General features: G+C 33.2%; 2 protein-coding genes and 1 long non-coding RNA gene across 3 annotated transcripts in view; 2 read left to right on the plus strand and 1 right to left on the minus strand.

Annotated features, from left to right (window-relative positions):
- LOC108736200 (dopamine receptor 2) overlaps nucleotides 1-22126 on the minus strand; it is a 121522-nt gene that overhangs the window by 6982 nt on the left and 92414 nt on the right. Inside the window, exon 4 of the mRNA XM_025977712.1 lies at nucleotides 3858-3942. Within this exon, the coding sequence (XP_025833497.1) occupies nucleotides 3858-3942 (85 nt within the window). The remainder of the gene's footprint in view (nucleotides 1-3857; nucleotides 3943-22126) is intronic.
- Nucleotides 5540-9225, plus strand: LOC108736198 (sodium- and chloride-dependent GABA transporter 1-like). The gene is made up of 2 exons (XM_018468545.1): nucleotides 5540-5706; nucleotides 6956-9225. The coding sequence occupies exon 2, from the start codon at nucleotides 7081-7083 to the stop codon at nucleotides 9124-9126; it is 2046 nt and encodes a 681-aa protein (XP_018324047.1). The 5' UTR covers nucleotides 5540-5706; nucleotides 6956-7080; the 3' UTR covers nucleotides 9127-9225.
- LOC108736201 lies at nucleotides 13103-14653 on the plus strand. The gene is made up of 3 exons (XR_001937695.1): nucleotides 13103-13178; nucleotides 13239-13481; nucleotides 14499-14653. It is a non-coding gene; the product is annotated as an uncharacterized LOC108736201 (long non-coding RNA).

Consider the following 22126-nt stretch of genomic DNA (forward strand, 5'->3'; position numbering starts at 1 on the left):
TCGTTCCAAGCAACCGTTTTCAAAATTAATAAGGGAAATATGGACGGAAATATTACTGCAAATTATTATCAACGACTTTGTAACAGCTGCAAATTCTCTTCTGAATAGAAATACTGCTTCAAAGACATCTTTTGATACTGGCGCCTTTAGACATTGAGAAAATCAACAGCAATAAGGTCCTGATGAGACTTCAGGTATGAAAAATATTTGAAAACAATGAAAACATTATTTCTTTAAACTTCTCGATCTACTTCAGAATTAAGACAAACTCAGGACCAAAATAATGCAATCGCATCTATTACTGTATCCCAGGATGACGATATACTTTATGCTATGGGTAAGGAAAAGACTACAATTCCCAAGAAAATCGTTATTACATGATTGGAATTCCTCCGCCCAACATTTGCCGAACAGTGAACTTGCTAGTATCTCAAGGCGTTTTGTAGGAATTGAAGAACTGCTAATAAATGTAACAAGACGAGACGTCATTCAAAAAGAAGAAGAAGAGTTTTCCCAGGAATTGAAGTGATTACATCGGCCAGTTACACTGCAACATTGAAGGAACAAGAGAAAAGTAAAAATATAGGCATCACAAAAAGTAACAGCAAAAAGAACTGAAGGAACAGATGAATAATTTCGGAGTCAATTCAGACGAAAGCGATCTATCTTCAGAAAAAGTGAACGAAGAATTACAGAGTTCGATGGTACGTCCGAAGATGATCTAGTTCCAGAAATGAAAACTATAACTCAAATAGACAAAAATTAATTTCCAGAAAATTTTATTGACGCATATGAATCTTCGAAACAAGATGATTGTAACATCCTGTAAACTTAAATATGCTGGTCAAGTTTAAATTTTTACATAGTACATACCTCAATTAGATCTCTTTATTTTGGAAAATCTTTAACTTAATTAGTTACACGCCTTTTCGCAATATTACCAATTTTATTTAACTATTTGCTATATTATTAACACTTCTCTTACTAATCAGTTGTCAGTTCACCACTATTTGAATACTTTGTCACTTTTTCGCTCTTTCTTTCTTCGCTTTGTATCACCCTGTAACTCGATCTCGCGACAACTATATTTAGAGGCTGACCGTGTTCTAAAATGTTCCAGTATATCTCCTCTAGAAACCAAGTCTTCTTTGTACGTTGGGTTGCCTGATCCTCCAGAACATAGTTTCGGGGAAAGTGCCTTACGCCTTGGCGGATTATATGGTCTTCATCCGATCATCTTCAAATCACAGATTCGCATGCACAGCACTACAGATAACTTTTAGTCGTCTTTGTAGTTCGCCCCCGTATTCATCTGAAGGTATTGGAGTCTCCAGGACGACCAAACATCATGTCCACTAGCAACCTCAGTTCTTTCCCGAGTGTTTCTGGTGTTTTTCCAGTTCTTCCATGGATGACGGATGTATAAGCGAGGAGGAATAGTGGTATGTGTAAATGCTTGTTGATGATGCTTCTTAAGTTGGTCTCCAGAGTAGTGTTAAATCGAACAACCATTCCATCAGACTGTGAATATAAGGGCGTAGAATTCGTTTTAGTAATGCCTATTAGAGAACAAAGCCGATTCGATATACTTTCGATGACGGGATTCGATTGCCTTGATCGGAATGCAATTCCATTGGCACTCCATATCGACTAATACAACCAATGAAAAGCTTTTGAGCAACAGTCTGTGTTTCCTGAGAACCTTTAGTTTCAGCTAGACCGTCTAGTATGTCATCGATTCGGTGTATTGGGTAGCTGACCTGCATCAGATCGTACAGCTTCCTGTAGTTCACACAAAGAACCTTGAGATGGTTTCGTCACCCCTTTTTCATGCATGCCTTTTATAAGGTTATTGACTTCCTCTAGCTTTGGTCAAGGAACTCCTCTAGGTAGTTGCTTGATGGCCCTTACCGTTTCAGTGTTGATGTGGTGGTATGCTATATTGCTCCTACTAAGGTCTTGATCAGAAAGGCGAAGACGTGTTGAAAGCGACCTAGAAGTTCTTTCAATTTTTGACTTGGTGATTGAGTTGGTTAGTTGACCAATTCACTAGTTCTAATAAATTTGCAGAAAGTGATGACGCTTTCGTCTCGGGGTACTGAACGATGGTATTGGATACCCCTCTGTCGATAACCATTTTAACATTGTGCTGGTTTATAGAGTCTTCTATAAATAATGAGTTAGCACCGTCTAATCTTAAAAAAGCATTGACTTTCTTAACATCAATTACACATTTCCTGATGAGCTGCATGACACCTTATTTTGTAATTATACTGTCATCGATTTCTGCTTCTCGCTTACAGGGCCTTTGGAAGCTTGTTTCGCAGCTTTAAACTTCAAGGCGCGTGATAGTGCTTGACTGGAGTCCTCACCATCCCTGAGTCCGTCGAATGTAATGTAATGTGTAATCGATGTGAAGAAGCACGTGAGTTTGCAACAAAAAACATTACTTAAAGAGCCAAATTCCGTTTAATTACTCTTAATTCTTTCAAACTTTCCCTTACTAAAACTAAATAAGTATACATTCATTAAATCTTCTTCATGTCTTTTCTATAGTTTCATTGCATTCTCCATAAACACAGATAAATTTACTGTTTACTGAAGACGAGGTTTGATTTTTAACATTTCCGGTAGCTATCAATTGTCAAACAACTAAAGTTGTCAAATAAAGCAATAGAAAATATCCAAATCTATCAAAAGAGGATAATAAGATGAATACAATGATAAAATAAAATATGGTAGGTGTTTGAAGTTTTTAATCTTTGGACTTTTTGTCTGAACGTCCTGNTGACTCTGTCATTTATAAAGACAGATTATATTCCATAGTATGTTCTATTTTTAGTTTATATTTTATAGAATATTCCTAGTGAAAAATGAACAGCATGTTACTTAGACCAACAGCAAAATTGCGATAGTGTTTTAAAAGAAACATTTCTATTTTACTGCTATCATATAACAATTAAAATTTTTATAATTTCACCAAATGGTAGCAACTCTTGCTTTCATTCGACTACAATTACTATTTCTCTTGCGTACATAATGCTATTGACTTGTATTGATACACTTGTATTGATTGGCACAGTATCAACATATCTCCGTTAAAATTGGCACTAACCTACGGTATACCCGGAAGTGGCCGACAGTTAAATTATTTTAGTTAAAATGATCATCCTCGATAATATCTACTGCAACATTACAAATGAAGGAATAAACTCATTAGCTTCTAAAGAAATGTAACCTTAAGAGAAGCCTTGCGTTAATAACGTCTACATACAAGAGACCGAAACGCGGTTGTTATTCAAAAAAGTGTTATTGTAATTAAGGGTATAACAAAAGTTATACTCTATTCGCCACTCCCATTAATATTGATGGTGGTTTTAATTTATAGATTTATTTTTCTGGAAAATTAGAAGAACTAATAAATTTTAATAATAATAATTATTTGCACAATGTACTTTCCTGAACGAATTACTACACTACTTAGTGTGATTGTCTCACGGTAAACGTAATTACCACCTAGCTTCCTACCTGTCAAACAATTTTTGTTATAGACATTTCTAAAAATTCAAAATAGCCTCAGTCTTTATGCGACTTTAATCGTAGTTCATTAGGTAATGCAAGCTTCTTTGCATCTTCTTATGATCTTCGGTTAATTCTTGAGTCGTTTTGATTTTACCATATTTAAGTATACTTCATTTAATACGTCATATGCAAAACGCTCTTACATGTTAATCCTTGCGTCATTGAACATATTATTATGCTAATCATTCCATATGAGAAGTGTATGTTTATTTTAATCTTTGAGAAAACACGTAGCAATGTGAGAAAAATATGGTAATTATTACTTACGAACATACCTGATTAGATTTCGCACGAAATCCACCCTGATATTTACGCCTTATTTGACGTGGACAACATACACACAGTATACGAAGAAAGGCCCTGGAACAAAGATCAAATACAATATACACAAGGATGCTTAGTTTTTATGGTATCTACCAATCTAATAATAATTTATAGATTAAAATTTAGTAATAAGTAACCATGCTTTCGCAAAAAAATACACCTCTTGAAGACTCAAGATCAACATTAAAAATGTATTTCAAGGTGAGAGACGAAGAAAAGGAAGCCCAGAGGGTGAATGTTACAATTCTGATATTACAAAAGAAGACAAAATAATCTATCTCAACTTTAACTTTAAATAAACATAACCTAACCTAATCTAACACAATAAGCTTTTGTGTTTTCTTTTAAGAAAAATCGAGTACTGGTAAAACTATAAAAAGTAATCCAAAAGTCTGGAAACGGCTGAATAACTTTTGAATGCCTGTTTATAGGGCAACGAAAGTTTGACAGCGTGCCTTGATTAAAAAAAAACTATTCTTCACAAGAGTCGAAATTTTGATGTCTCGTAACGGAGAGGTTCCAGCCCCATCAACCTTTGTTTATTAAATAGCAACCCCCCCACTTATGATACATCGTTGAAAAGAATATAAAAACGGTAAATTCTTGGTGTAAACCGGAGGTCTCTACCTATTATCGGTTCAAAATGGAGGCATAAAATTGCGGAAAGTGGGTATTTACTAACTGTCAGATATAAAATGGCGAAGTTGATAAACAGAGAGACAGAATTTGGGCTAACGAAAACTGTAAATAGTGTTAGGAGACCCATACTTACACTCTTCAGAAAGTAAACGTTGGATAGCCCTGCATAATATTATGGCTTGAGACACCGCCCCACCAACTGAATGAAAACATTCTAAACTCCCTTTTTCTCTCTTTATACACCATACCATCATAGTGAGACACTCGGAATCAGCCATTCCGTATATGTACTTCATTGATAGTGGGGCGCCTACTAATTTATTGTAGGTGTAGGGGAAGATTTAGGACACATTAGTAGTAGTCTGGGGTACAGGAACTCAGAGATCAAAAGTTATGGGAGATCGAAGATGCCATTGTATTGAGCCTAATATTAGTGGAGAGTAATATAAATTTTAGACGAGAGTTTAGCTGTCGGAATTGTGACCACTGGTATTTTGAGAGATAATAATTTTCATGTTGTTACTAACAATACTTACCCTTTTGCAAGCATGAGTAAAACTGATTTCTTATTTAAAAATTAAATTCGCTAATACAGACCCTACCACTGAATGTAATGGGAGTATGTGGTAACTTTGGTTCACCATAACTTTTGATCCCTGGGTGCTTGTACTCTAGACCCCACAAAAGTGATCCTTTCATTTACCCCCATCACCAGATATATGACGCTCCATATCAACATGTACATACGGAAGTTGTACTCACTTTGTATCGAATTAGAATAACTGCTAATATCAGGAGAGCCCTGAAAATATCCCGTGTAATCGAAAATGAAACATACACACATATCGTGACTTGGTTTAAAATCATAATCCAAAACAGTCATTCATCAATACCGGGTTATGGAAGTTAGTGATTCCTAATTTTGATAAAGCGAGAAAGTCACGAAGGATCAGATGAACAGTTATTTATAGTTTTACTTACGGATGGATAATTATTGAAAAAGTTGAGTTATATCATAATCAATCATACTTCATTTCTGTTCTTGACAAATAATCCCGTCATTTAATGTCATTGTAAATAATAAATTTGGTGGACTTTTACTAGAAAAAGAAGTTTATGAATTATATATTGTTTTCCACTATTTAAAACACGTAATAACAGGTAACTATTAGTTTTAAAATAAAAAAAAAAATTATAAATACGTTTACTTATATATACTGCTAATCTTCATGTCTTTTCTATAGTTTCATTGCATTCTCCATAAACACAGATAAATTTACTGTTTACTGAAGACGAGGTTTGATTTTTAACATTTCCGGTAGCTATCAATTGTCAAACAACTAAAGTTGTCAAATAAAGCAATAGAAAATATCCAAATCTATCAAAAGAGGATAATAAGATGAATACAATGATAAAATAAAATATGGTAGGTGTTTGAAGTTTTTAATCTTTGGACTTTTTGTCTAAACGTCCTGTACAAATTATAAAGCTCAATTTTGGTGTCACTTTAGCCTAACTATAACTGGTAAAAGTTTTTTGTTGGAAACGAAACTGGGACAAGAAGAGATATGACTATTGCTGGTAAATGTTTTGATACTCGCATTCATTTTTTTTTGTAGAAATTTTTTAAAATTTGGGTTGCAGTAGTGAATTTTTTCTAANGCTATGAGAAATGTATCAGCCTTGGAGGAGATTATGTTGAGAAATAAAAAAAAAAAATTTTTAAAAACCTTGTTTTTCTTGGTCAGGCCGGAAACTTATCAATCCACCCTCGTATATACTGCTAATACGATATTACAAAACAGCCAAGGAACGTTCTTTCCAGTTCAATGTAGTGACATGACTATGAAACCTGTAGGTGTAGATTAAACTTGTTTGTGTTATGTAAGATGCACCTATAAACCATTTATTTTACAAAAGACCCTCTATTTTTTCATGTGTTATTCATAATTGAGCCACCATAGCCATTTCCAAGAAAGATAGTTCAGTTTCCGAAAAAGTTAAGGCACAGAAGTGTTACCCCTTCTTTAATTACCTAAGCACCTAATACCTTATAAGTATAAAGAGAGATTTTCTTAAAAGGTAATTCCTCTGAGTGACCGTAGTATGCTACAGAAATTTCTTGACTCCGAAGGACATTAATAATGTTAGTAATCCCTTCAGTGATGTTATTTATCAGGTTGCACTGATGTGTATAATTAAAATCAAGTTTTAGTTTTGTACAGTTTTAGTTAATGAATTATCACTTTGAAGCAACTCATTTAAACGAGAAATAAATTATTGGTTAAAATTTAATTATAGCATTTTTTTAAAAATAGCCGTTTAACTACTGTCGTAGTTGTTATGTTATACAAACTGTAGCAGAACAATTGAAAAAGGTCAGACTGATATTTATCTATTCCATTTACAGAATTGGCAAGAACACGTGGTATTATTAACAAACGAATACATAACAAAGATACGTAAGTCCTCGTTTACAAAAGGAAGCTATCACTTATTCTGGTTTTCATTTTTGGATAGTGCCTTGGATAGATTATGAGTACCGACTATTTCAATATTGTTAATCGTTCCTACACCGACAAAAAAAAGACAGACGACAACGAAGATGTGTTCCTCGCAGATACTAAACTAAAACAAGTAAAACACAAACGAATTCGTAATGGATCTACATATATCCCGAGAACAGAGGATTATTTTGCTACACGATATCAGTATATTTTGTTCAGTGTCCTGATGGCAAATGATAGTAGCTTTATTCAGTACCTCTTTACACATAGTCTCTTTATTTCTGGAGGTGGTTTTCTCATAATTTATATATTCACTACTATTCTCATTGGGATTCCAATAATATACGTGGAGATATTTCTTGGAAGATATACAAAAAAATCAAGCAGTCAGATGTATCGGATGTCACCTTTCTTCCTCGGATTTTGCGTATCAGTGTTAGCCATAAATGTTTTCCATCAGGCGAAACAGTCTTCAGAGTATTCAAGATTTATTGCTCAGTTTCTTGATCTCATGTCTGACAAAAGCATGTATGACAAATGTGATGACAAAAACACCAGCTGGTGTTATGATTACAAAATTAGAGGAAAAGTTAATGATGAATGTGTTCGTTCCTTCATGGGAATGAATTGTACAAAATTGGGAATTATTGCATATCCTTTCCAATACGCTTACTATAACACCTACGGAGCTACTGATCACGTACACTATCCTCAAATAAAAGTCTTCATCGTCATTGGAATCATTTGGTTCGTAGTTTGGCTTCTTTCATTCAGAGGTATCAGAGGACTAGGATATTCTTTGAACATCACTTTTATTTGCCAGCTGTCTATTTGTGTAGTTAGTTTTATAATTATCTTCACTCTTGAAGGTTACGAAGATGGGATCTATCATTTACTTGAAATTGATTATTCAAGTATAACACATATTGCAGACGTTTGGCTTAGTGTCTGGTTTTGTGTTATTAATTTGGGCCTTATTATACCTTCTGGATATATGACGTTCGCGGCTTACAGCACAAGCGGTAGAGGAGTCGGAATGGACTGTATGATAATAACACTCTTTATTGCCCTGTACGGAATTTTCATGACATTATTTTTTTATTGCCTCACTGGCACTCTTGCAAGAGCAATCGGGTGCTGTATGGAGTGTGTTGTTGTGCCAGGTAGAGGTATTTATCAGGCAATGATACCAGAACTGTTTTCGTATATTGATTCTCCTTCTATTTTATTCATACTGTATTTCATGTCATTATTTTTAAACGACATCATTGGGATGACAATGTGTGCTTACGGAATTATACTAAGTCTATTCGACTTCTTTCCTAAACTTCAGAACTTTCGATTTTATGTTTGGATTATCTCTTGTACATTAATGGCTGCTACTTCAATGGGTCTTTATGGCAGATTAGAATCAGTAAGAGAATGGATTCCGGTAACTCAAGCGGTGTATACTGAATATATAGTTGGTTTGTGCCTTAATATAGAAGCCATCATATTATTCTATGTATATGGGGTTTCTCGACTTACTGATGATATACTGTTTTATACGGGAGAGCCTCCAGTTAAATTCCTGAGAATGATGTGGGCTCTTATTCCTATACTTTTGTTTGTTTGTAACATTCTAATGTGGCTAAACAGGTATCTTTTGAGTATTTACAATGACATTATTGAAAACAATGAAAAGGAAATTCGAAGAGTCAGATTTAATGCAGGATTATTTTACTTGGCGATTTTCTGTTTTGGTCTGTTTACGTGCATTTGGTACTACCTCATTAATATTGAAAAGAAAAATTTTTTTATACATCTACTTAAACCGCAGTACCATTGGGGCCCTCCTGACCAATTAGTTAGGAAGGAAAGAAAGCATTTCTATCCCAGGATATCTATTCGTTCTCAAGTTCAGTATCCTAGGTCAAACAAATTATTTGTTGTTTCTGCAATAACAGAAAGGGAACAGCCTACTTCTACAGAAATGGTAGAAAATGAACAAACCAAAAAGGGCAAAATTTTTGAGGATAGACATTTCTTCTTTAACATTGGTGTTGATAGATTCACCAAAAATAAAAGAAAATAATATTATAATTATTTCGCGAACTATAATATGAGGTTATAAGTTCAACTTGCGATAACAACGTGAAAACTTAGAAACGTTCATACGTTAAACTGCACTAAGCAACCCTTGTATTCAACCACGAATAGTTTAAGAACACTTCGTGAATATATATTTATAAAATGGAGTTGGCTTGTTGAAAGTTATTGTTAAGGCAACATTTAAATAAAACACTTATTATTGATCTTTACCTTGAATGTATTGTCCTAAGTTAATTTAGAGAGCAACTGCTGATATCCAATTTAAATTTAGACAGAGAGTTGGCATTTGAGTAGGTTCAATAATAGTGAGTAAACTTATGGTTTCCTAGGATAGCGGTGCCATAATAGAGCGGCCGTTATATGGCGTTACCAATACTACAGCGTAAATCACAAATTTAAAGTAAGACACTTTTCAGCGGATTTCACATCTGGTAGGTACCAGCAAAAAGGTCGTTTCATTATCTCGCCGATGCACCAGATTTTTAGAGTCAGATACATTGTTATTTGTTTCATAAATTTAATTTACAGTGTTTAGTTATATTGTATAGTTTATTATTTATTCTCAAATTTTAGCTCAGTCAAGGAAGCAAGATAATCTCATTACGATGTAATTTTATTTTTGGTAAAATAGTAAAGAAATACGTTGACTCTGAATTTCGTTATATAATCGTCTAAAGTGTGGTGCTGGTTAGAAGTCGCTAGGTGCTTTTGTTTATTAAGAAATCGTGTTCAAAATCAGAAAAATTAATTTCCGAATTGTTGGTTATAAAGACTACATGAAAGAGCTCCAAATTTTTAAAAGATCGGTTATTAACTTTACGAATAATAAGCGATGGAATTTTTCCTTTACTTACAAAATACGGCATTTATTTTTTTAATATTTTTTCCTAGTGAAACCAAACCTCAAAATTCGGAAAGCTATTCAAATTTAATATCCCGTTGGAATTTTTAAAAAATATCGATTTCTGACAATACCTTCGTTACCGGTCGTAAAAAAACATATAATTTTTTATTTTTTATCGTAATTTAATAACATTGATTTTATACGTCAGGTAAACAAAGGTGTTGTCAAGAGAATCACTATAAAATCTGTCCAAATCGATATTTTTCAAAAATTCCAACGGAGTAGGTTAAATAGTTTTTTAAATTTTCTGGTATGGCTTCAGCAAAAAAAAAATATTTAAAAATGAATCTTGTATTTCGTATTGCATGACAAAAATCAAATTCGGTCGATTAATATTTGCAAAGTTAGTAACCGATTTTACTAAAATTTAAAACACATTCATACATTGTTATAAGCAACAATTCCTGAAAATTTCATGCTTTTATGTATTTTTTCCTCGAAATATTTAATGTGAAAAAGAATTAATTTTTTTGGCTTGATTACGATGTATTAATAAACAAAATCACTTAGCGACTTCCACATTTTTCCATTTTTTAAGATAATTAAATGGAGATAGAAAATAAGTAAGATACATCTTGCGGAAAATGCACGGAAGAGGAGATTCACAAAAGTTAAAAAAACGATTTTTTTCACTAATTAAATTAGAAAAGAAAAGTTGTCCCAACTTATCAGACTGTGGATAAGGAAATTTAGAATCAGCGTATTTTTTTACTGTTTCACTGAAAATAAAATGACATAGTGACGGTAATGTCCGGCCTAATTTCATTTTTGGGATGTTGAATGTAAACAGGCCCTGCAATGATCAATTGTCTAATACGAAATGTAGTGAGATACACAGCAATATAATTCGGGGGTGTACAATTGGTATTATAATTACTTATCCCCATTCACTATATTTAAACTTTATGAAGGTAATAATATTCAAACTGGTACTGTTGTAATGACTACAAACACACATGCTACTATCACCATGACGACCGTCAATAAAATGACGGGCCGCCTTATTGTGAGGTAATGTGTACCGCAACCAAAGAGCCGCTCACATTCAATTTCAACGGCCGCTCCATCATTACACTGCTACCGTTTCCCCCGGAAACTGTAGCTTTACTCATAGTACATCGATTACTTTAAAACATGCTAAATAAAAAAAAATTAATGATGAATTGAATTCGTTTGATTTAAAAAAAAGAGAAGAGAAAGTTTACGGTATATATTGAGCATTATTATTATCTTCACGTAATTAAGTAAAATCTAGAACTAGCGTTCTAATGTCAAAACTGAATATTATCATCGATGTTATTGGAAGTTTTACAAATGCATTCTAATTAATGGTCACTGAAAACAAAGAAAAGTAGTCAGCCTCGTCACAAAGTTGACCGTTTTACTGTTGTAGCAATATGCAGCGCTTTCATAAATGATCGAGAGTCACCTGACCTCATTTTTAGTGACCGATAGTGTATTTGTTAATTTGAGATTAGCGCTATGAATCTGGTTACAAATTAGTTACTAAAAATACTGTTATCTGCCATTTATTAATCGGTGTCTTCCTTGTAAGTTTTGGCTATATATTAAAGACAATAAAATACTCATTCTTACTAATATGTCTCTCTCATTTATTTTAACTTATTCCTATTTTATATGGTACTACTAAACATTTTAGTTCGTTTGGCATTTCATAAAATATCTACTAGTTGCAACTTTTTCTCAACTTTTAAACGGCGTTACTAGAATTTGTCAGAAATAATGTAGGGATATCCTTGTATTGTTGGTTGCATACACACGGAGGTCACGTGACTCTGTCATTTATAAAGACAGATTATATTCCATAGTATGTTCTATTTTTAGTTTATATTTTATAGAATATTCCTAGTGAAAAATGAACAGCATGTTACTTAGACCAACAGCAAAATTGCGATAGTGTTTTAAAAGAAACATTTCTATTTTACTGCTATCATATAACAATTAAAATTTTTATAATTTCACCAAATGGTAGCAACTCTTGCTTTCATTCGACTACAATTACTATTTCTCTTGCGTACATAATGCTATTGACTTGTATCAATACACTTGTATTGATTGGCACAGTATCAACATATCTCCGTTAATTATATAGATGTATCTTCAAATTCTCGAAAATTATTAAAGTAGATTTCTTCATGATTTTTTATCATTCTGTTGCAAAATTCACAATTCGCAATTGTTCTAATAACTCTTACATAGTGTAAATACCTAATAGGAAATTGTTACGTTTTAATTTTTCTTTAAATATACTCAAGTACAATTTGTAATGTTCACTACTAAAATTTTCCAATTTTACTACCTACAGTTTTTTCATCAGGAATGTCATGCATTATTGTACATTTTATTTCTCTACCTCTCCACTTCCAAGTCTTATTAATTATAGGTACCACGTCGCCAATCATTAATCCGACATATTCAGGTAAGCATCATATCTCTAAAAGCTGTAATCCATTATTCGCCATAACGCTTCCATACGAAAAATTTTTTTTTGATCGTCTAAATGACTTAATGTGATTAAATGGTCAATGTTGGTTATTTCATTAAATATTTGTTACGACAAATTCCTTCAAGATGATTATGCAATCCATGTTGTGGACATACAAATATTATATGATACAAAAATTTGAAAAATTGCGAAATACTGATGGCTGTTTCATATCAAGTTCTGTATTATAACTATTAATAGTACGAAGTGATAGTACAGTTTTTCGGGACTGATTTTCCATGATTGGTTTTTCTCTTGGCAAAACTCACAATAATAGCGGCAAAACTTCCGAATCGCGGTTTTTTCGAAAATGTAACTTATTCTTGTTACAAATGGCTTAAAATGATCAAATAATGATAAAATTGCATGAAATAGTCGAAGGGAAGGTGTTTTGAGTAGTTTTTATTGAAAACAAACATTTTCAGGTATACCGACAATTGTAATAACAACTTTCTTTTTGAAGAAGACTGAAGTTCCTTCAAAATACCATTTTTTAATATACTTTCTATTGTGTCAAGGAATGACGTCTTTATTTTTCCATATGTCATTAGCGAAGTGGCAACATTCTACTAATATGAACAAATTGTCTACTTGAAGTTATTGAATCCAAAATTTATGTATTTACGTAAGTTATACATGTAGTTGTTGATTTGATTAAGTAACTGACCAGATTATTTTTTTTAAGTGATGCGTATTTCGAAATGGATTTTTCTACATCTAGGTCTTCAACAATTTGCTGAAACATCTACTTTATTAATTTTTAGAACTTGTTGAACATGGCAGAAACAAGTATTAAATAATTCTGAAGTGTTGTCAACTGCCTGAATTAAAGCTCTAGATATTTGAGTGCTGGATATTATGTTGAGTTCTATAGACGGGTCAAAGTCTGTCCAAAGTTGCTAAAATTGCACTAGCTGTTAAAAAAATGGTAAGGAACATGAAGAACCTATATCGGTAACTTTAGATCTTGAGAAGTGAATATTGAAGATGTATAAAGCGTTCTGATTGTCAATATTTAAAACACTTCCTTAATTGTGATAACTAATAATTGTCTCAGACTTGGTCGCAAGCAATGATAGGTATGCAAAGACAGATGAAATCGATTTTTTAATATTTGTTGTGGTTATATAGTTAATTCAAATTGTCTACTTATTCATTAAGCATTTAACTAACGACGATTTCTCGGGCTTCGCGGAAGAAATAATAGCTGTATTTCCAAACGAATGCACGGAAACGTGTTCTATATTGCTCCTAAATCTAAAGAATTAAGTGATTAAAGTTTTATTAAAGCTCTTGTTTTAATATTGTTTAGCGAATAAAAGTAAAATAATATTTGTTGTGGTTATATAGTTAATTCAAATTGTCTACTTATTCATTAAGCATTTAACTAACGACGATTTCTCGGGCTTCGCGGAAGAAATAATAGCTGTNTTTCACCAGAACAAAACATCAGCAAAATCTAAATGCATAAATATATTATTTTAGCAGTAACATTAACATTGATATTATGTCATCGTAGAATATGAATATGAAACTGAAAAACATGTAGCTTGATCTCCATTAAATAGAAACTATTCTAGCTAAAAGTTGTTGAGTAGTGATCATCGTGTACAGCCTGCGTAGAATAAGTGCAGTAAAAAATGACCAATGTCGCAGGCGATATCAAAATCAGGTTTATTTGTTCCTCTGGCTGTACACACTCGCATTCACTCTCTTCCCATTGTGGTCAACTGGCACAAGATTCGTTTGTCGAGTTGTACGTTAGCTAATCTAAGGAATGTGTGTGAACTATACTTACTTTCATTTAATAAATTATTTGTTATACAAACTAAACTAAGCGTTTACGCTGTATAGTAGAAATTGTCAGTAAAACGAAATTGTTACTTTTTCACTGTCGAAGAAACAGCTTGTACCTTATATACACAAAAGCAGTTTTATTCTTTAGAATTTTGTCAACGCTGCGAACAACAAATCTACTTTCGTATCAAATCCACAGAAAAGCAAGGAATCCTCTTAAGATTTATCTATCGAAAAATTATCAGGATCAAAACTGAATAGATGAACTTTACAAGAAGTATCAATGGTTCGATTTCCGCCTGATACAAAAGGTACTTTTTCCCTTTTTGAGGACATCTGTTGGAAACTAACTATTCACAACTTATTACAAATGATAAAAGATATGCTCTTTCCTTATATCTGAGTACATCGTGACAAAATTCCAAATTCAATCGTATTTTATCTCGTTCAAACTATTTCAAATCTTCAGCGTGTCTGTCAAAATATAAATTGGAAAAAATAAATTAACAAGTTAACAAAAAAGATCTATATCGGAATCGAATACAACCTGGACGACCGGTACATAAAGTGTAATAACACAGCGTTCTGCTACTGAAGCAGCAGGGCTTCTTGCAAGCTGTTTTGTACAACAGCGTCCAGTTATGTTATGCAAAATACTGCTAGATGCGCTGTCGCGATCGCGTTTTACAAGGGACACCTCTAATCACAAAAAAGTACCTATAAAACTATTCGGTTATATGCATAGTAGTCAAAACTTTTATATTTTTTATATTCTGATTGTTATTTTTGTTGTTGATTCCTATAACTAGCATATATCACATTATTTGTAGCAAATACCTGTTTTGCTTTTCTGTTACAAAAATGTATAATATTGTCATGTGTAGGTCACCCACCACTCTTCAACAATTTAAGTTCAATAAGAAGAGAGTTCATAGACTAACTGACAATACAAACGTTTATCGATGGAGTCAGTGACTCCAACCTACAGCACGTTCTTTAGATTTGAACGTCTCACTCTCCAAAAGAACATGGCCTTCCGTGCTAGTTGTTGAGTTGTGAGGTTCCCGAAGAGGTAATAATATCAAAACTGGATAGAATTAATTCGTTGTTTATAGCAGGATCCAAAAATCGTCACAGTTTTAGAATGGTTATCCACACGGGGCAGCCAATACTATTGTTCGACTTCATATAGTGTCGAAAACGTGAATTCGCCCTAACCTAACTGTTCGGTGGTTGCAGTATTCGCTCACTGCCCCATATATTCTTTCGGATTTTGTTGACGAATAAATCACTTTTTTGGTTTGTTTGGTTTATTTTGTACAATATAATACACTATGTACACTTACTATTTTATTGTATATTGAATATTGGTTGATAATTGAATTGTTGTTGAATGTGAATTGATTTGAATGTTTAAGCTTGAATATTGATTTTCGAATACTAAAAATTTGAATTCGCGTTGTTTAAATAACGTTGGCACAAAATAGGCAACGCCTATCGTGCACATTACCCCTTCGCCGTCGCTACGTACCCCTAAGGTATTATCTGTACATTCCGAAGTGATGACGTAGCGACGGACTTGGGTTTTCCATTAATGAATGGTTTTGTGAGATCTACCTGGTCCGACCTCTTCGTTAAAATTGCTGCATTACCTATTCTAAGAAACTAATATTTATCTATACCTACAGAAATAAATACATTAAAATTGAATACAACTAGAATAAAATACAAAGTGTTGACTATCTAAAAATACGAACAAAAATAAATATTTACAAAAATTACAACCCTAACAAAATTGATTATGCATATATACAATTATTAATTGAAGCCGCAACACTAACCTAACTAAGAGATTGATCTTGATTGTAGTAACTGGAGAGACTTCCGAAACCCATAGAGAATGTGATGTAGAAATTAGAATTGGGAAAGCAATCTTACATAGTTGCGTATTGGTAATTGACATAGCAGATAATCATTGGACTTTCGCCGAGAACTTGAAGTTGTAGGAAGAATTGGTATGGAACTACCATCTGTAGACCCCAGGTTCACTGTCGAATCCTAATGATATAATCGGTAGATATCATGTTTCCGATCTGACGGAATTCCAGGGTAAAAATAATGAATCGCCTCAAAATGTACCGACTCCGTTAGTACCGAAGAAGAAAAGAGGGCGACCTTAAAGAATCTCTTACCATCAAATCAGTGCTGTACTCTGCTGGGGGACCCACCGCGAAGTACGGGGGGGGGCGGGTATGTGTAGGAAAAATTGGTATGGAACCGCCATCTGTAGACCCCACGGTGAAGGATTCGACAACCCATTATTGATTTTTCGAATATATATACTGTAGTAGTACTCTCGCGCCATATTCCCGTGATGTGCTGTCTTTTTGTTCACGTTCGTTTTGTTATTTTTACAATTTTCTTATTAAACCATTAATATGGTGATAATAAGGTTGAAACGTTCATTATTTATTCACGAAGTATCCTCAAAGGTTTAAAAGGTTTATTTTAATTTGAGCCCTTCTACATTGCGCACTTGTGAACAAGAGATAGTAAAGTCAAATCCTATAACGACGCTAGCCGCTAGATTGGGTACTACCAAGTGACACCGAGAGCATTATAAGAGACAGAATAGATGACGACATCGGCCGATTGGTCGGGGCCGTTGAACCAGTTAATTTTCATTTTGAACAGAACGCATTATTAGTGGGACGTACGTTCAGCACAACTGGATCTTTACCAACACCTGTTAAAATAGTCAATTTGAAAAGCAAAAGGTCAGCAAAAGCACAGGGCCCCACCCTGTGTGGTGTTGTAAAATTGAAATTCACAGTCACAAGGTGCTTAGACTTCCACTATACCATTGTGAAGTCAATCCTACTGAAGTTGCTTGAGGTGCGATGTGAGAAAAATGAATATTGAAAAGTGTACTTCCAGAAATAGAAAGGCACTGGAAAAGTATTGTTCAGCACGTTGAAAACAGAAAAAATGTATCGGGAGCGAATTCATATCAAGGTAAAAGCCCCTATTATTGACAGGGCCCCTATTATTGACATATTGTTTTAGTTTATTGATTATTTTAGTAACTTTATAATTAAAACACTATAAATAATCCTTTTTATCAATTCTTACGCATTTTTGAATAGAAAGAAAATAAAATTGTATGGCCTGGATATGAATTATAAACTAAAAAAATTTTTTCCCTGAGCAAACCACTATACAGTCCATTCCAATTTGTTTGAATTGTGACCATGAAGAAATCTGCGCGAAGATAGAAAGAATACACACTAGTTGGAACAAGCTTGAACGAGCTGAGCTCTCGGTGGGAACTGTACAGTACTAGACGAAAATGTTTAACAATTTCTTAAAACAAAAATGTATATGAATTAACAATAGAAAACAAAGCAAAAGTTTTATAGGTGTATAGAGCGTTAAGTTAATTCACTTGTTATTATTTTTGGCTAAATATGCTTTTAAATAAAACATATTCTTAAATATTAACGAGGCAGTTTAAATAATGGTACTGTATGTACACTTTTGTCTAGTTCTCGCTCTATGATCGGTGAAGGAATGAGCTACGCAGACAAATATGACTGAATTTGGAATTATGCTACGGTGCATCCTAATAAAGGGAAGGGGCATATCTCCAACTTCTTGAAACGAACAGTAGCTAGTTTATTTAACATTTCTTAATGATTCTGATAAGAGAGAGCATATTTTGAAAAGGGAATTTTTCCATACAATTCTGATACAAGCCTATCATGCAAAATTATTTGGGGTTATCTACACTTTAAAAAAATCTCAGGGCCATTATTTTTAACTGATAAATTTTAATTTTAATTTAAAATAGCGGGTGTCAATGGTAGGTACATGAAAATGAACATGTGTCAACTAGCGACACCCTACAATTTTAAGTAATTTAACCTCCTTAACATGCAAAGCGATTTGTTTACGTATTATCTCATGTAATTTAATAATAAACAAAAAATTGTCTGAGCAAAATATTGTTGTTTATTAATAAAAAAAAGCTCAGAAAGACGCAAAAAACAAAAAGCAGAAAAAGAAAATACGCCTAGACTGCTTTTTTTAACTGATACTGATTTGATTATTATATTTTCTTTTTTTCATTATAATATTTACCAACAATCCGTATTTATTAATTTGTTTAATTTCAATTTCTTTACATTAAACTTAAGCGCATGCGCAATAGAACTATCAATAAAAGGATGTATGGTATCTAAATAGTTGGCCCTGACCTCATTTCACCCTGTCAATAATACCTGCATCAAGTAGCTGATTTTAAATAAATATATTTGTCATTTAATTAACGATTATTAAAGTATGATAATTAAAACACATTAGTTAATGAACCAATTAAAGTTTTCAATACAAAACAAAACGTCGCTAGATTAATTTGAATTGTAGTGTCAAAAATAGGGAATTATCTCACGGTATACCTATTGCACACCTGCTATTACATAGGTATTACATGCATCATCAAATCATCGCCGTGGCGCATTTTGCTGTGCAAGCAACTAGGATATAAAAAACCATTTTTTCACACAGTTCAAGTTTAATCTTGTTTGTAACTTCTTGTAGTCTAAATAAGTTTTTTTCTTGTAATTAATATTAATAAATTTTTAAAAAGTCGATTTTGTCCGTCGAAAAGTTAATTAGGGGCTTTTACTTATACAAATTAGAAATTCGGAATTTAGATCATCCTCCACCAGTTGCTACAGCAGTTTGCAATCCTCGAGGCTGGATAACTTCAGAAATATTTTTGACTTGGTTCAAAAACTTCATCAGATTTTCCGGAGCTAGTCCTACTAACCACGTATTACTACTTCTGAATGGTCATGTAACACTCGAAATTTGGAAGTGATTGATTTAGCTCGTGAAAATGGAGTAATTCTACTTTGCTTTCCTCTTCAATGCACACACAAAATGCAGCCTGCAGACGTTGCATTTATGAAGCCACTCAGCACTTATTACGATTATGTTGTTACAGGTTGGTTATGATCACATCCTGGACGTGTGGTAATTCAGATAAGTAAAATATTTGATAACGCATTGCAGACTCGTCGAATGTAGAACAACAAAGGGTATCAGAAGCTGAAGGTCTTCAATTTGGAGCCGTACCATGTCTGTCTTCGACAACAACAGTCACAACTGTATCTTCAGTGGCCACGATAACTTTTCATACTGAAACTCTTGCAATAGAACTTGAAGCTACCACGACATCTTCCACTTCACCGAGAACAGAGTTAATCACCGAATGTTACGAACCAGTCACACCAACAGTGGATAAAACATCCGTCCCCGAACCTGAACCTGGATGTTTTCATTCTCCTAAACCTCCTATTCGTGCAGCGTGCCGTGATCTGACGTCTAGCTTCAAAAATGCATCCCCTAGTGATATTTTGCCAATTACTTCTGTTGAACGAACTGAAAAAAGGAAATAATACCGGCTAGGAAAAACAGTCATGATTACCTCAACTCCTTATAAACATGAGCTGGAAAATTTGAAAAATCTGGGAAAAACATTCAATCCTAATAATCCTCGTCTCAAAAGGAATGCTAAAAACACAAAAAAGACGAAACACTCATTCAAAACACACAAGAGCAACAATGAAGATTCCGTTTGCTTATGATGATGTAAACCATAATTTTTTGATATCGTCAGAAACTGGGCAGGCTGCCAGCTCTGTGGACGTTGGTCTTACAATGCTTGTGCTGGCTTAAACAATGAAGATCTGGAGGAAATACACATTTTTTTGTTTTGTGAGAATAATTAGTCTTTCCCATCATGCCCCAATTTCATTACCCCATCATACCCCATAGCATGGGGCAAGATTGTTTCTTGTAATGTCGCTATTAATGATTAATTATTAAAAAATGTGATAAGTTTATTTTTCAAAGAGTATGCCAAATTACAGTTAGAATAATGACATAGCATGCCATAAATTAATAAGAGTAGTAAACATAGTGATTATGCTGTATATTTGTTGTTTCCCTTAGATGTCTCGTCATACTCCATCCCTTCCCTTATAGTGTGCGATATAGTAAAGACCAAGTAATTAATAAATAATTACAGTAATAACTAAAGAATAATCAGATAATAAGTTAGCAGTAGTGCGAAACCTGTTTCATGATTCGGTGAATTTGTAGTCGACAAATACTTTGGTTGTAAATAATAAGAATTATGTATTTCTTTTATTAAAGAACTTTACTAAATTGAGCATTCTAAACATTACAACGCATTGAAACGAACACGACATTGAATAAGATGTATTCAGATGTACTTGATACTAATACCGCTTTTTATCAAATAGTTTTAGCAAACTTTTGTTAGAATCATTAGAGGAATTTAAACAGTTATTGTATATTTTTTATCCTATTGATTGTTCATTGTGGTAAAAAGTGGTGCTAACAGATATAAAGAAACATTATTTAGTGTTCAATGTGCACACCTGCATCGATTGTACCTGTTTTTCAGTGAAATACTATTTGACTGAAGTAAACGTTTTAACTTATCTGCTATTACTTATGATAAATACAATAGATACTTCCTATAAGTTGCTTAGAATTATTAAAGGACAACAGGTATGTACTAGTTTTTACAGGGCAATTAATGTTAAGGAGCCATTTATTTAGGTACCTAAGAGTTATTCCACAAGTTACAGATTAACGAAGTTATTAATTGATTTAATATTCACGGTTTGTTTTACATCATTAGAATATTCAAATAACTAACTTTTATTCACGAAAAATTTGGTTGTAACTTTTATTTGAATTAATACCGTTCGGTCTAGGAAATACTTAGGTTTAAAATTAGAATTAAGAAATGTAAAAATAGAAAAGGTGTTCCATTTGAAATAAAGTTGGTACATATATACAGTAGAACATTTTAGTCGGATAGAGCACATACGACGATACTGGACGTACATTTTCGAAGCAACGTCGTAATAAAGAAAAACATAGAGATAAGGGTGTTTCAACATGTTTTACCTGGGAAAAATTCTTGTTTTATGTTACTTTTACATTGGATTATGCCCGAAGCCAAAATATGATCATTCACTTGAGACCATATCTTGAAATACGTCGAACAGACTTTTTAAAGTAATCACCCTGTACATAAACAAACGCAATCACGGAAGTGTATTTCTACTACTACTACTATTATCCCAATTTTCATGAAAATTGCAATCAGTATTCACTGGATAACTTCGGTGTACCACCTGTTTTCTTATACCGTGCTTATAACGAACGACGCTCCGCCTGAAGAATCTAATGCTACTAGATATGAGGGTTAAGTTAGGAAGTGGAAGTACTAGTTGCTGTCAAACTAAGTTTAATTACAAAGTTTGTTGTTAATCTAAATTGTGGTGGTTGTTATATAAATTATAACATACACTTTCGAACTAGTGTGCTACTCCCTCTAGCGGAAATATTATTTCATAAAGGAACAAACCAAGTGAAGTACTTTTTTCTTGCATTAGACTTTAACGACATAATTAATGTTCTCACTGATGTTAGTAACGCGCAAAACAATAAAAAAATACAGGTATTTACCAAAGGATCGCTTGACTGCGTCCTGATTAAGAAATTGATGTGTTTCTTTCCAATTTGTTAAAAGCTTCTGAGTTTGAGAATTGGATGGAAGAGCTTCTATTGCTTCGTCTACTTTAAGTATTCAATTTAGTAAGGATTTAGCCAAATAGATGGAACCGCGTGGATTAGACAAACCTTGAGATAAATTTGGTGGAAAGGACAGAA

This window comes from Agrilus planipennis, unplaced genomic scaffold, assembly GCF_000699045.2.
Source record: "Agrilus planipennis isolate EAB-ADULT unplaced genomic scaffold, Apla_2.0 scaffold125, whole genome shotgun sequence".
In the NCBI taxonomy this organism is placed as follows: Eukaryota; Metazoa; Arthropoda; class Insecta; order Coleoptera; family Buprestidae; genus Agrilus; species Agrilus planipennis.

Bases quoted from the DNA above. Each gene is read 5' to 3' on its own strand.
- LOC108736198 (XM_018468545.1), top strand. From the start codon at position 7,081: ATGAGTACCGACTATTTCAATATTGTTAATCGTTCCTACACCGACAAA.